Raw genomic sequence first — 14,973 nt, 5'->3', positions numbered from 1 at the left:
ATAGCTAAGAGAGCTACCCCCGAAGCACCTTTATCAAACTGCACTAATATATTCACTAGGACAATGGGCCTTCCGTGTGCCCACCGAATCGCTAGTTTATTAACAAAACATCAACCAATCCCACTAAGCGATATCCATCAATTTTGGAGGATTGGCCTTAGTAATGAGTCATCTATGTATCTGCCAATACTAGATCCTCTATTACCACCACCAACTCGCAGATCAGCTCAAGAGAACATATCAGATCAAAACATCAAAACATCAAACCAAAAGGTCACTAAGAAGAAAGCACCCTCGAAGTGCTCAAATTGTGGAGAAATTGGCCATACAATCCGCTCCTGCAGAGTGTGAAAAGCATGTAAATAAGATGAAAAGCACAATAAGATTGACTAGAGAGAATTGATTCATGGTCGGGTTCTTATAGTAATGAAGCAGTAGTAGATAGAATGTAGTTGCTACAGTAGTAAGTAATGTAGTTGCTGTGGTAATGTATGGTAACGATCTCGGTCAAAATTGATTATGTAAAGGGAATATTACCTAATGTGCCGTGCTACTAGCAAAACGTGCCGTGTCTGTAGCAATTCCCGTCATTTTACCGCGAAATCCTGCAGACCCCTCCACGGTTGTTTCTCACCGCCTTGTATTGATCGATTTGCCCGGCAATTGTATTGTCATATTTGTCACCGCATGGTAATTGTTGTGATTGGCAATTGCGATAAACATTCAAAGAACTTGACCTTGACCTACACGCGACACGATCTTATGACTTTGTTTTTCCACTTCATTACACAATAGATCCAACTCATAGACTCATCATTGTCGTCTGTGCCACCATGTCGGGTCTCCGCGCTGCCCCGGGCGTATTTGAGCTAAAGCGCAGCAACTCCTTCCAAGAGCACAAATACTCGCTGGGACATGATGACGAACCAGTTTCACAAAGTGACGCGCACCAGGAGAGTGATTACGAGGAAGAGGTAGAAGAATCGGTCAGAGAGGATATGAGAAAGCTCGAGGACACATTCCCAGGAATCTCAGATCGGTTTCGTCTAGTGAATAGAATCGGAGAAGGTATGACTAGTGCAGCCGTTATTAGTAGGCCTCTTTACTGACAGGCCTAATAGGTACATTCTCCACAGTCTACAAAGCAGAGGACCTTCATTATGATGCACACCAAAACGACTGGGATGTTTCAACACCAGCCCAAGATAACTATGCGGAGCCTCCATCCAAACGACGGCGAGTGGAAGACGAGCCAACAGGGCGGAAAAAAACAAAATTCGTTGCGTTGAAGAAGATATATGTCACGAGTAGCCCGCTGCGGATCCAGAACGAGCTGGAACTGTTGCACGATCTCCGAGGATGCGGGTCTGTCTGCCCGCTGATCACTGCTTTCCGATACCAGGATCAAGTGGTAGCTGTATTGCCCTATTTCCCCCATACCGACTTTCGCATTCAATACCGCACCTTCATGGTTGCAGACATGCGCCATTATCTACGATCCCTCATGACTGCCTTGAACTCGGTACATGAACATGAAATTCTTCACCGAGATATCAAGCCAACGTAAGTGTGTCATTACCGGTGACCTGAGTTATACTAATGTCTTCTAGCAACTTTCTCTACAATCCAGACCTGAAACAAGGTGTCCTGGTTGACTTTGGGCTTGCAGAGGTATGATTCGTTGTTGCCATATGTTGATGCGCTTACTGACTGTCCCAACAGCGTCAAGGATCAGAATACACCAGCCCATGTCTATGTACACACCAAAGCTATGTCCGGCGAAGCCGTATCCTTTCAAGTTACTACTCGAAGAACCCCCCATCCACGGGGTTTTCAGCCGGCTACCCCAAGAATGATTCACGGCCATCACGACGAGCAAACCGCGCTGGAACTCGAGGCTTCCGAGCCCCGGAAGTTCTCTTTAAATGCACATCACAAACAACAAAGATTGACATGTGGTCAGTGGGTGTCATCCTTCTAACTTTGCTGGGACGTCGGTTCCCCTTCTTCAACTCTGCCGACGACATTGATGCGATGATCGAAATGTCGAGCATCTTCGGCACCAAACGTATGAAGACTGCAGCAGCAATGCATGGACAGATTTTCGAAACAAATATCCCAACCATTGGCGAGAAAGGCTACAGCTGGGAGAAGCTGGTGAAATGGTCCAGCTGTGTGGAAGATTTGACGGAAAGCGAGCAGCAAGCGACACGCCTCTTGTCTGGACTGATGGAATTGGACCCGTCTAAGCGCCTCAGTGCCGCGGACGCCCTGCAGCATGAATTCTTCACGGATCCTGTACACCATGACGTGGAATGGGGAGGTAACCCAGAAGAAAGCGCAGAATCTGGAGAAGAGGAGGAGGAAGATGATGCAGATGAGGTCGCCATGCTGTGAGATCCAAGACTATTTGTACGATATGTGAACATGGATTTTATGCCATACACTGCCTAACACTTTATTCATGACAATGAAGCAGCCTTCGCGTGACTTCAAACAACCCCGCAGTATGCTTATCTATTGTATATGTAATACTAGCTCGCCTCTCCGAAATCGTAATGCCCGGTCTCCGCAGCATGCTTCGTAGCACCCCTCTCTCCAGTGAATGTGCCTCCGCAGATGTTACAGCGAACAGTAAACCCAGAAGTGTCCGTGTAGTAGTGCTTGCTTTGCAATACCCGGCACAATTCTTTGGCCTTTTGCAGAACAACCGGATCCACGGCCTCAAAGATCTTTGTGTCTCCATGCGGCAGTGGGTTGGCACGAGTATAAGGTGGGCGAGAGGGGGATAGCGCAAGGACATCGTAGTGAATCCCCGAGTACACCACAATACACCGCGTCGGTGCTCCCTCATTAAATTGGAACATGTTTAGAGTCTGTACATCGATGGAGCATATCTCGATATTGAAGTATTCGCTGAGAATCTTGAGCTCGATGGCGCCACCCCATGAGTCCTCGTTCTGGATCCAGGTGCAGTATTCGTCCGGCTTTTTGCCCAAAATTGCCGCCGTATATTCCGACGGATTTGATTGAATGGCTCCTGCAACAATCGATCGTAGCTCAACCATCGTGTCCATATCGCCCATGACTGCAGCGCCCACTGCTCGGAAAAGGCACGAGTTGTCGTCGGGCATCACCCGGAGAACGAACGTCCCGGCATGATCTGGGGAGGCGATTTCTGGTGGGTCTTCGGCGGTGTTCTCTTGTGGTCTTTGCGAGATCGGTGACTGCGATGGTTGTGATGGTTGTGATGGTTGTGATGGTTGTGATGGTTGTGATGGCGCTGTAGGGGCTGTTGGCGCATCGTCGCTCACGCCTCGGGTGGCCCCTTCTTTCTGTGCGACAATGAGTGATTCTCCATTTAGATTTATCCCAATTTCTGAGATCTTTTGGTCTGGTTGGAAGCTATCAAGCTCGAGTGGTTTGAGAGGGTATCCATATTTGACGTCAAAGGTAGCAAGGCCAGTCTTTTCCGCAATTTGGATTTGGAGATCTTTGATGGTTGCGGTGTCATCCAAGGTAACAGTTGACTGGCCTGAAGGCCCACGGACTCGAATTCTCATTGTGATAAATTCCTGAAGAAGCAAAGGGAACTCTGAGGTGGATGATCTCAAGAACCTGGGAAGTTCCACTGATAGGGAGATATGACGACTTGCCCGTGTGGGGTATACCTGGGTATACGAGGCTGCGATGCAAGCCAACTAGTATAAGATTCCCTTTTCTTGGTCCCTGAGAAGAGTTAGGATTGGTATATGAGTCAGTTCCCTATTCCTTCAGATGCAAAACAAAACATTGAAGTCGCAAACACAACCGCAAACAGGTCAGATTGCCCAGGTACCAAGCCAATCATAGTAACCATAGCTGAAGAGCTATGTATATTGAAAGTACATTGGGCCTGACAACTTCAACCCCTAGCCACAATAGGTAGCTGTAGCACAGATACCCATAGAAGAGATGCAAATAGAAATGATATGATACTCTCTCATGAAGAGATCCAAATGAAATGTGAGACCATCGTCATGAAATGTCATGAAATGAAATTACCGTATGTAACATCAAATGCTAGCTGAGTCAGCAACAGCTTCACGCGCTCGTAAAACATTCTCCGACCTCTCCAGGGCTTCCCTACTGTCTTACCTGAATTCTGCCTTGCTTGCTTCGATATCTTTGATCTCAAAGGCTGTCAAATTTACCGCGTGGAAACGCGCTTGTCGCCATCGACATGGAGTCCGAGAAAGAGCTATCGCAACCCCCGCGTGAACAACCCGTCAACTCCATCGAGAATGACGGTGCGATCACCCGCGAAACATGGAAACTGATGATGGATGTGGTCATGGCCATTTATGACTACCGGGAAGAAGAGTGCGATTGAACCCTGAGATATACAATGATCGCTAGCTAATGCTTATCTTGCGCAGTGGCCACGACCCGTCGCGATTGTTCCATCGCAGTGTCAACAAGCGCTATGTTCCCGACTACTACGATATCATCAAGGAGCCGATGGCCCTGAGTATTTTGAAAGCGCGCATCAACAAACGGGAATACAAGCACTTTTCCGAATTTGTTCGCGATTGCGCCTTGGTAAGTGGTTGCGCCCCTCCAGCTGTGGCAACTAGCTAACGATCTAGATCCCACACAATGCGCAAACATACAACAGACCTAGATCACAGGCCTACGAAGATGCGCTGGTTGTCAAAGTATGTTTAAGAAAAACTCGGCCACCCTATGCATTTAACTAACAGTTTCCAGGAAGTTTTCGCCGCCGAGTTCAGAAAGCTGGCCGCCCAAGGTCTCATCCCCGCCGATGAGGCAGAGCTACCCGATCTTGGAGAGATCCCAGAGGCTGATCCACTCCCTGATGATGATGAGGAAGAGGAGGAAGAAGAAGAGGATGAGGATGACGACTCTGAGGATGAGGGCCGACGAAGGAAGAAGCCCGGCCCCAAGCCCGGCTTCAAGCGTGGATTGACTCAAAAGCACGAACCCGACCTTCGCAAGAAAAGAGGCCGTCCTCCCCGCGTGGACACACCTATGGAAATCCGCATCAAGACAATTCTAAAAGGAATTCGGAAGTTCAAAGGCGCCGGTGGCCACCTGAAGATCACCCACTTTGAACGTCTCCCCGACAAAGCCGCTTATCCGGACTACTACATGGAGACCAAGGAACCCATCGCCATCGACATTATCAAGCGCAAGTCCAAGCGCAAGAAGTACAACTCCGTCGACCATTTCATGCGCGATCTTGATCTCATGTTCGAAAACGCCAAGGCTTACAACCAGTCCGACAGTCAGATCTTCAAGGATGCGGTTGATCTGCAAACTGAGTCCCGAAAGTTAGCCGAGCAAGAAAAGAAGAAGCCTGATAGCGAGTTCTTGATGGAAGACGGACGCTTCCCCCTCCCTGACGGTATTCTCCACCGCGGTGAACTGTGGAAGGTTGGCGACTGGGTTCATATCCAAAACCAAAACGATGTGAGCAAGCCCATTGTTGCACAGATCTACCGAACCTGGCAGGATTCCGATGGGGAGAAATGGATCAACGCCTGTTGGTATTACCGCCCTGAGCAGACAGTGCATCACTTCGAGAAGCACTTCTACCCTAACGAGGTTGTCAAGACTGGGCAGTACCGAGACCACCGGATTGACGAGATTGTGGATCGCTGCTTTGTGATGTTCTTCACCCGCTACAGCCGTGGTCGCCCAAGAGATCTCGCCCCGGATAAGGAGATCTACGTGTGCGAAGCTCGGTATAATGAGGAGAAACACAAGTTGAACAAGATCAAGACATGGGCCAGCTGTCTGCCAGATGAAGTGCGAGAGAAAGATTACGAGATGGATCTCTTCGATGTGCCACGCAAGATCAAGAAAATTCCTAGTCCCATCAAGCATCTTCTAAAAGAGGATTCCAAGGAGACCGATGACCTTCCTCGGCCGACCTGGGGAGCCGACAATGCACCCCTGTTGCCGGCGCTGTTCACCGCCGTCCACGAGATGAGAATGTAAGTCTTCATTTATTTCCACAGGAGAAAAGATCATTGAAAGCTAACAATATTAGGAATCCCCACCACCCGAGCCAACCCCATCCCCGCCTCCTCCCTCCTTGCCCCAGTCTGTAGCACCCCGTCAACCACTCCCCAGAACGATCATCGACCCAGGCGTTCGGACTCCAGCAACACCCCCAATCATCATACACACTACTCCCGCCCCTATCCGCCCACCAGGCTTCCACCAAATGACCCCGTCTCAAGCCTTTACAGCATCACTCCAACGCCGCGCTAGCAACCTTGCCGCCACCCCACAAACACCAGCAGGCGCATACCAGCCCTCACCACCAGCTCAGCCATACTCCGCGGCCCAGCAAACCCCCTACACCGGCTACCCTCAAAACCGCATGCAAGCTCCGCCAGCCGTGTACAACCCCAACGCACCGCGACCCGTGGAAGTCTTCCACCTGAGCGACACAGCCAACGCCGCCATCCCAGAAGACATCCGCAACCAATTCCACTGCGATGACCACGGCCGCGTACTCTTCTTCTCCGCGCCGCCGGTGGACTTCATCCCGCCCTCCAAGCACAAGCTCGGTCATTCCCTCAAATATCTTGCTACCAAAGAGGAGCATCAGAAGAAGGTCGAGGAGCGGAAACGCAAACTGGCCGATGAGCAGACAGAACGTGACGAGGCTGCGAAGCGCCGGCGCGCCGAGGTAGAGACTGAGCTTATGGGCCGTGCCGAGGCACTTACTGGTAAGGCGGTTGAGACGTTGGTGCAACACGTCATTACGGGTACGAATCAGCTCTATGGATATCTTCATCGTGCTCGGGAGGGTGATGCTATGGATCTTGATGGAACGCGAGAGCGTGGTGCTGTAGCAGATCGTCAGGCTGTGCAACAGACGCAACAGATTCAGGCTCAGACTACGACGGATGGTTTGGTCAATTTGAAAGGTACCGCTTTGTACCTGGATGAGGCTTAGTTATAAGGACGGTGAACATACTGGCATGGTTTCATGATTCGGTTCTAAAGGCGTAATCCTCGGCGTCTGTTTTAGTTTAAGGTGTATCATTAGGTAGAACATGGAATGGGTTTAATTTTACTCCTTCATACACTCTAATCAATAGGAAAATATATAGGTTTCGTCTGGAGTTCTCCCCGAATTTCGCTTTCTGTTACTTCTGACTCGAGATGTTGATGTTATATATATCTCTCTTTTCACCCTTGGCAACTGTTTGAATACCAACGTGCTTTACGTTACGTCAAGAAAACTATTAGATGATTTACTGGATGATTACAAAAGTACCAAGAAATTGTTTATTTGCACATCTCCAGTTTGTACATGCCTGCAGCCCTGAGAATCAAGACCACATATTCCGACAGTAGGGGACAAAGAACAAGGGAGAAGAAGACAAAGCACCAAGGAAACACCAGAGATCGCAGTGGTCGTGAAATCATGAAAAGCAGATGTGAAAAAAAAAGAGTCGAGATATGTCAACCCAGACACAGTGCGATATCCAGAAAATGGAAAATAGAAACAGAGAAAAGGCAAAAATTAATACAGTAAATGGCTCAGAGAATCCTCCGAAAGCCCGGGAGAAACACATATGACTGGTCTAGATGATTCCAAAGGAATAAAACAAGGCAGATGATGCTGAGTGCCAGTCTATGCGAGGGGATATGAAGCTTTTCTTTTCGTCGCCTTTTGTTTTTGCCGAACCAGACATCTCACTTGAAGAGAAGAAAAGGATGTATTGTCTTGGACCCTTCTTTTGTTTGTTTGTTTTTTGTCTCTGATGTATGTTGCCCAATTGAACTCCAATAACCGTTTTCCTGTGTGTTTTTGGTGAATATGAACATGTCCCAACGTTGGACTTGGACTTGATGTATCGTGATAAAGATTGAAACAAAGAGGACGGATTAAGAGGAGCTTTCTTTGTTCTCACTCCATGAGGCACTGTTTCGCTTGTTGCCGACCTCTTCCTCCATGTCGAAGACCAGATCACTCTGCTCTTCCTCCTCAATTTTGCTTGTGTTGACAGGAGAGGAGATGATTCGGTCAAGGCGGGAGCTAGGACCGGCAGACGCTTGACGCACAGAACCAGGGTGAAGGCCCATCCCGCCGAGCTGCTCAGAAATCATCGACATGGAGGATTGACGTCCAGGGCTCGAGATAAACGACGTCCCTTCGTGGGATGCCCGGCTACTTCCAATGGGCCCCAGACTAGGACTGGTGATTGGGTTCAGTGATGATTCACGGAGAGGAGAACCGATGTGGAAAGAGGAAGAGCCATGAGATTCCTCTTCCTTGCGCTGGCGCTGCTTGGCAAACAACGCGCCAAACCGAGACGGGCTCGACGCTAGGGGAGAGCCAGTCTTAGAGAAGCTGGTGCTGGTCATACCAAGACCGGTGATGTCGCGGTGGCTGGAGCTTAGGTCATTGTCGGTGCGGGAGAGACGGCGCAGTTTCTCCTGCGGGGTCAGAACATCGTCATGCAGGTTGACTGGTAGGTAATCCTCTTCCATAGGGAAGTTCTCATCCCAGTCCTCGAGGGCCATGGGACGAGGAACACTAGCGGAAAGCATGCGTGGCTTGACGGGGCGTGACGAGTGCATGAACCGGGTGCCGACTGTATCTTCGGGAGCAGGAGGAGAAGATCCAATGTGCGACGAAGGCTTGCGCAAGCTGGTAGCATAGCCGATGTCGCGCAGGTTCCGGAATATATCTGCTTGTCCCAGTCTCTGGGGTGGCGGCGACTCCAATCCAAATTGCGAGGGCATGGAAGCAGCCACCGGACCATAACGGGCAGCGTGAGAGATACCTTGGCTGTCGAATGAAGCCGGAAGACCCGCATCGAGAGCGCTCAGGTGGTTGTTATTAGGCGACATGGGATATCGGACATCTTCTGCGGGAGATCCATACTTGGAGCCGGCATCGGAGGCCAGGCCGGTATCGATCGTGGGGATTCCATCATAGGATGGCTGTTGCTGCCCATGCAGGGATCCATATTCCTCCTGCGGGGCCAGCTGCGGGGCATATCGAGGTTGCTCGTGGCCGTTCATGCGCTGTTGGGAGAGCACCGAGTTGGTCAAGGCGGAGTCCTGGTTGACATAGGCCTGCGGATTCACTCGGCCGCCCAGATTGAGGTGGCCACTTCCCATTCCCATGTTCCCAGTCGGCCGGTTGACTCTTCGTCCATCTGGTAGGATATGCGCCAGTGCGCATTTTGCGCCGAACTTGCAGTTTCCCTAAAATCCATTGCCCCGTTAACTTCCGACAGCCTCGGAAAACGTGTACCGAAGGGAGAACTTCGAAACAGTTCCAATTTCATACCTTTGCAAAATATTTGCAAGGGGCGTAGTCAATTCCGGCATCGGTGGAGTGTAAAAAGGACAAGCGGGGCCTGCCTGACAGGCACCCTGACGAAAGAATTTGCACGGAACATGTTTAGTGTCTGGATAGACGATTGCAAAAGATTAGCTCGCATTCTGGGAGCTACAATAATAGATATGAATAAATCGGCAGTCAAGACTTACTCTTATTGCTTTGATTTGGCGGGCTGCGGGCAACGTCAAGTGCCGATGGATTGCGAGAATGTCCATTCTGGGGATTCTGGGGATTCTGGGGTGCCCCAGAAGCAACCGGAAGAGGTGCACGACCTCTCATCTCTGAGTGACTGGTTCGACGAGATGACGGAGGACGAGTAGACACCTGCATGGAGAAGTGGGAGGGGTTGGAGATTGGAGAGGGGAAAGAGAGATAGGCTCTCGGGGCGGTGGGGAAGAGAGATATTGGATGATTCACCCAACACAAAAAAGTTATAAAAGGTGAAGTGGTAGAGTAGAAATGTAGTGAATGTAATATATTTTATAAGAATAAAGATTGAAGTAAATAACACATATAACATCATTATCTTATACAATCTCACCACAGCCTCTCTCATGACAATGTCCCATATTACGGTTCGCCTTCTCCCGTTGCCTCCATTCCATACTGGAACTGCTCGTGCATACCAGCGAATCAGATATGAATCAGAAAAAGAACACACAGCCTTAAAGCCTTGAAAATCCCTCTGTAGCTCTCGTACTAAACGTGTACATCGTAGATGTCAAATGATGTGACCCGAGTGGGGACGAGGTAGAAAGATCACCACTCCATGAGAACTTCTTATTGGAGCGTTCCTTCAAGCCCCAAAGATTCCTGATAAACATTTGTCAGAATTCGAGAGCAATTGATGATTGGAGAGCCTCCGGGCTATGTCACTCGTCACTCGTCACTCGTCATTCTCAAAAACTCACCCACAACTCCGCCGCAGTCATGTCATCCGGAAGTACCTCAGAGCATTGTCCCCAGAGGTCGTGACAGATCCGACGGCGCACGTTGGCATGCCGTTGCCAGTATTTCCATTCGTTTTCAAGCTTTTCTCTTTCTTCTGGCGATATCTGAACGGGGTCACCCTCGTGACGACTTGCGAGGCGAGCCTGGATCGTCGATTTCTCGCTCTCAAGACGGCTGATATCCTGCCGGAGATCAGATACCCGGGGCTTTGCATGCAGGGCGGCTAACTCTGCTCGGGCCTTCTTTTCGTTTGCCTTTAGAGTTGAAATCTCACTCTCGAAGGTTTCAATATCAAGCTTGAGAGCTGCGGCTACCTCCGGGGTTGTGATATCCGAGGGATCTTGTAGAGCATGGTAGACTGTCTGTTTGCCTATCCGTCATTTAGTTTAGTATGTAATTTTTCAGGATTTTTTTGGAAGTATACCCAACTTACCAGAAACTCTTCCTTCGATCTCTTTCTTCTCATGCAAATCCCGAAGAAGCCTTGCAGCTTGCGCTAGTAACCCATATATTAGGAAAGCATAGACAGGCTCACAGGACTAGTTTTACTTTTGGTCACTTTGTTGTGAAGATTTGCAGAAACATCAATGGCCTAAATAATGCTTGCTCAGCGGTTTGTTCCTTGTGCTGTCCTGAAGAGGGATCGAACTGAATATGGACGACTGTGCCAGGCGATGTCAGCCACCTCAAGTAAATAACTCATCAGGGCAAACGTACTTTTGCTGACCTGCAAGCTCGTCGAGTAAGTCATTGAACATATGTCAAAATCCAGATTCTGTTCGAATACTGACGAAGGTATTCCCGTATCATTGAAGCACCTTTTGCGAGGGCCACGGTTAGCAGGTCAGAGTTGATGATGATGATACGGAGAATATCTAACCATCATCTCCGGGAGAAACATCGCTCTTGGGCTTCCGCGGAGCCATGGCGTAAAGATTGGGCAGATGTTGCACCGAGTTGCACTGAGTTGGTCCAAGTAGATGAAGTTCACACCCGCCTCACGTGGAAGTGACAATACAATAAGAAGAATTTGGAGGGCTCAAGAATGAAAAAAATAAATTTACAACTACTCCTGATATCTAATTCATGCTCAAACTTACAACCCGAATGATAATATATGTCCAGGGGGGAAACAAAGCTTAAGAGACGAAACAAAGCTTAAGAGACGAAATGGGTGCAAATGCAGTTATGTGGAAACAAGGAGACCCATTGAGACCATTCGCCTCCCGGACGGCGAAAAACTTTTTGAAACCCCGAGATTATAGAAGGTAGAGAAAACGCAAGTTGAACGGAGACAGCCAAACATGCTTGGATAAAAAGGAAACAAAGCCCCGGGGTATCACATCACAATCTGCAAAAGTCAGCTTTGGTTCGGGTTTCAATGGCCAAAAAGTAGGGTTTACATACGCAATCACTGTCTTTATTCGCACTAGGAACGCCCATCTCTTCAAAGGTCTTTGGTCCCTTGCTTGGCGGCTTAGCGGGTTTCTGCTGGGGCGCGGATGAAGTCGACGAGGCTACTGAGGGCGCAACTGAGGGCGCAACTGAGGGTGCCGGCTGAGGGGTGGAAGCACCCGAACCATGAGACTGTTGTCGGGATTCCATACGCGGTGGGAACGAGGGGGAACCAGGCGGACGAGGAGATGTCACACTAGGTGAGGACATTCCGGAGTGGCTAGAACCAGGAGGGTGACTAGAACTAGGGGGATAGCCAGAAACAGGAGGTCTCATAGGCTTGCGATCCGGAACCGAGTCAAGTCGAGGTGGTGGGCGTCGACCACCTGGAGGGGGCATTGGTGCAGAATAGCCGATATCGAGACGAGGAGTCCCGCCAGGACCGATCATGTTACTAGCCTGCGGGCTTACAGGCCCAGCAGGAGCGCTGAGAGGGGTTCCAGGGCCAGACTGGCGGTAGTTCATGGGTCCGCCAGGTCCACCAGGCCCATAGGACGGGGTGCGAGATCTGGGCCCCTGGCCCTGTGGAGGTGGGCCACCATACCCCTGGCCCTGTGGAGGTGGGCCACCATACCCCGAGGGTGCATTGGATCGAAGGTTGGGGTTGACGCCAAAAGCAGAGCTTGGGCGGGTGTCTGACAACTGATAACCTTGTTGGGGCCGGGGACGAGTAGAGTGAGGACGATCGGGGTAAGGAGCCCCAGATGGTGGGCCGTCAGACAAGCTCATTCTTGAGGGATCTGGCATTTGGATATTCTCTGGGGTTGATTCCAGGGAATTACCTCGCTGATGAGCGGTATATCGCGTCGACTTGATGCGTGAGATCGCGATCTTCTCATGGTCCTTTCTGGACAGAGTCTTTGATCGTGAGATACTTTCAATCCGGCTAGATGCATCCTTGTTGCCACTGGCAGCGGCCTTGGCGTACCAAGAGCGGGCTTCTTTGATATCCACCGGCACATAGATACCGACCTCATAGAAGTAACCCAGAGCGAATTCGGCTGTTGGAAGACCACTCTGGGCCGCGCGTTGGGCATATGTAAATGCCAGCTCGTCGTTCTTCTCAAAGATTCCCTCATGTCCACACAGGAACCATTTGCTGATCGCCATCTCGGCTTCAGGCTCGCCCTGGCGGGCAGCCAGTGCATTATAGTGCAGAGACAGCGCGGGGTTGAAATCGCAACTCAGTTGACAGAGTTCATATGCCGCACCCATCTTAACCTGAGCCTTGGCGAACCCGTGATATGCCGCCTTTTCGATATTGACACGTGCAAGGTTCAGATCAAGGGGTAGGAAGCTTTCCGGGACGCTCACTTGAGGGAGCTCTCGAGCCAAGAGCATGCCGTATACCTTTTCTCCATTAGAATAATTTTCCACGGTAAATGTCATATAGAACTCACGTATGCACCTTGAGGTGCGTTCTGGTCGCATGACTGCGCTGCCAGGCGGATGTATTCCAATCCAGTGTTGAAATCCTGGTGTTGTCCATGTTGGCCCAAAAGAATCATCATTCCGAGGCGCTGCAAGTATGTTAGTGTCTCCACTGTCCTGCATGATCTATCTGATAACCTACATAGTACGAGGCAGAATCCGCCCGCGCAACACCCCGCTGGTAATGTTTAATCGCCTTCTCCGGCTCCCCCGAGCTCTCAAACTGCATTCCGATCCGGTATTCGGCACGCGCATATCCCTTCTCAGCGGCTCGGGAGTATGATCGGAATGCCTCCTTGCGATCAACAGGGCAGCCAAATTTGCCAAACTCGAGCCACATGCCCTTGATGAATTCCGCCTTGGGGTGGCGCTGCTCGGCGAGAAAGCCGACGATGTTCATCGCGTCGACTCGTAGCTGGCGCTCTACCTGCGGGGTCTGCGGACGTGGCGGTTGGGTCAAACAGAGGCGGGCATCGTTCTGCGCGGCGACCTCAACAAAGGCGAGGGCATCCAAGGCCCATGCGAGTTGCATCTCCGGGTCTGTAGTCGATAACACGGCCATTCGCGCGCGCTCTAGGTTCGCTTCTCTCTGTTCATCGGTGGGCGGGACATTAGGTGGTGGGTTCCGCAAGACCGGGAAGGGCGAAAAGTTGGGATGATCCATGCTGTCATAGGTCGCGGATTGCGCGTAGGAACTGGGATCGTGAGCTTGAGTGTGTTGAGGTTGACCTTGAACGGCGGAGGAGGTGCGCTCGGGATAGGTGTGGGCGCGTTGGTATTGCGGCTGTTGCGGTTGTTGTTGTTGTTGTTGTTGTTGTTGCCCGCGGCGGGGGTCAGCGCGGTATTCCATCTCAGCGATATTGTCTTGCATGTTCTCGGGTACTTCTGGCATCACTCTAGGATGAATTAGTACTCGTATTGTCGGCATTTCCAGATTTTGCAGAGATCACAAAAATCGCAGAGACCGCAGGAATCGCAAATCGCAGAATAGATGTGAATCCAAAATCCATACCTTTGAGGAGATGGGGATATGACCTCTGGCATGTAGAAGTCATCTTGCCCCCTGGATACCATGTTGCACCTAAGCGTTGCTGACCACCCTGTGGTGGTCTATTCATTGTAATTTTGTTAGGAAATTGTTCAATCCCCCCTGTGATAGTTCTCAAGTCGAATGTCAAAAAAAAGAGGGGGAAATGAAAAGAGGAGTTCAACGTGGTTTAAGGGAAAAAAAGTAGACCCCCCACCCCCGCCAGGTCAAACGGTCAAACGGGATTGAATAAGAAGTTATTAATCGTGTATTAATAGTATCTAGGCAGTCTTATATCCTTAATAGTAATAGTACGAGAGCTGACCTGTAAGATATATACTATATATAAATATATTTATATATAATATAATAGTTATATATGTATACACATACATGTAATTCTTCAGCCTCACGAGGTACCTGACTTGTACCCGTGGGCGTAGGGGATTTCCTCTGGTGGGGCTTTGTATGTCTCCTGCCGCTTTAAGGCTCTCCGGTTCTGGAGACTCAGTAAATTTCAGTCCATCCTGGTCAGAATGACTAATCGTATCCTCGTACCTAGGTACCTACCTAGGTATTTATACCTCTAATAATTACCAAAAAGAAGTCGTTGGTATGGTAATATTGTAAACAATGCAGTAATTACGATGCAAACACTAATTTTGGCATTTCAAAGATACCTACCTAGGTAATCTACTAAAGCACCCAGTCCATATTCAGTCGATACGAA

General features: G+C 49.9%; 6 protein-coding genes across 6 annotated transcripts; 2 read left to right on the top strand and 4 right to left on the bottom strand.

Moving 5' to 3' along the window:
- Positions 1-746: 746 nt before the first annotated feature.
- N7487_009738 (serine/threonine protein kinase CDC7) lies at positions 747-2,425 on the top strand. Its single transcript, XM_056877468.1, has 4 exons — positions 747-1,068; positions 1,122-1,563; positions 1,611-1,671; positions 1,723-2,425. The coding sequence occupies exons 1-4, from the start codon at positions 834-836 to the stop codon at positions 2,395-2,397; spliced, it is 1,413 nt and encodes a 470-aa protein (XP_056726048.1). The 5' UTR covers positions 747-833; the 3' UTR covers positions 2,398-2,425.
- A 109-nt stretch (positions 2,426-2,534) lies between these two features.
- Positions 2,535-3,563, bottom strand: N7487_009737 (ubiquitin-specific protease OTU1; the record flags this gene model as incomplete). The annotated part of the gene is made up of 1 exon (XM_056877467.1): positions 2,535-3,563. The coding sequence occupies one exon, from the start codon at positions 3,561-3,563 to the stop codon at positions 2,535-2,537; it is 1,029 nt and encodes a 342-aa protein (XP_056726047.1).
- Positions 3,564-4,125: 562 nt separating this feature from the next.
- N7487_009736 (putative RSC complex subunit (RSC1)) lies at positions 4,126-6,973 on the top strand (the record flags this gene model as incomplete). Its single annotated transcript, XM_056877466.1, has 5 exons — positions 4,126-4,362; positions 4,419-4,581; positions 4,629-4,697; positions 4,750-5,982; positions 6,056-6,973. The coding sequence occupies exons 1-5, from the start codon at positions 4,223-4,225 to the stop codon at positions 6,971-6,973; spliced, it is 2,523 nt and encodes an 840-aa protein (XP_056726046.1). The 5' UTR covers positions 4,126-4,222.
- Positions 6,974-7,911: 938 nt separating this feature from the next.
- On the bottom strand, positions 7,912-9,709 carry N7487_009735 (putative spindle poison sensitivity protein Scp3; the record flags this gene model as incomplete). The annotated part of the gene is made up of 3 exons (XM_056877465.1): positions 7,912-9,240; positions 9,326-9,411; positions 9,529-9,709. 3 exons carry the CDS (start codon positions 9,707-9,709, stop codon positions 7,912-7,914), a joined length of 1,596 nt encoding a protein of 531 aa, XP_056726045.1.
- Positions 9,710-10,159: 450 nt separating this feature from the next.
- On the bottom strand, positions 10,160-11,088 carry N7487_009734 (uncharacterized protein; the record flags this gene model as incomplete). Its single annotated transcript, XM_056877464.1, has 6 exons — positions 10,160-10,192; positions 10,291-10,700; positions 10,764-10,826; positions 10,880-10,922; positions 10,980-10,992; positions 11,048-11,088. 6 exons carry the CDS (start codon positions 11,086-11,088, stop codon positions 10,160-10,162), a joined length of 603 nt encoding a protein of 200 aa, XP_056726044.1.
- A 581-nt stretch (positions 11,089-11,669) lies between these two features.
- N7487_009733 (uncharacterized protein) lies at positions 11,670-14,290 on the bottom strand (the record flags this gene model as incomplete). The annotated part of the gene is made up of 5 exons (XM_056877463.1): positions 11,670-11,681; positions 11,738-13,135; positions 13,186-13,305; positions 13,359-14,112; positions 14,229-14,290. The coding sequence occupies 5 exons, from the start codon at positions 14,288-14,290 to the stop codon at positions 11,670-11,672; spliced, it is 2,346 nt and encodes a 781-aa protein (XP_056726043.1).
- Between the last annotated feature and the right edge of the window lie 683 nt (positions 14,291-14,973).

The sequence above is a fragment of the Penicillium crustosum genome (genome assembly GCF_028827405.1).
Source record: "Penicillium crustosum strain IBT 35664 chromosome Unknown utg000004l_segment0_segment0, whole genome shotgun sequence".
Taxonomy (NCBI): domain Eukaryota; kingdom Fungi; phylum Ascomycota; class Eurotiomycetes; order Eurotiales; family Aspergillaceae; genus Penicillium; species Penicillium crustosum.
The sequence above is the reverse complement of the archived record's forward strand: the minus strand, read 5'-3'. Positions and strand labels throughout refer to the sequence as shown.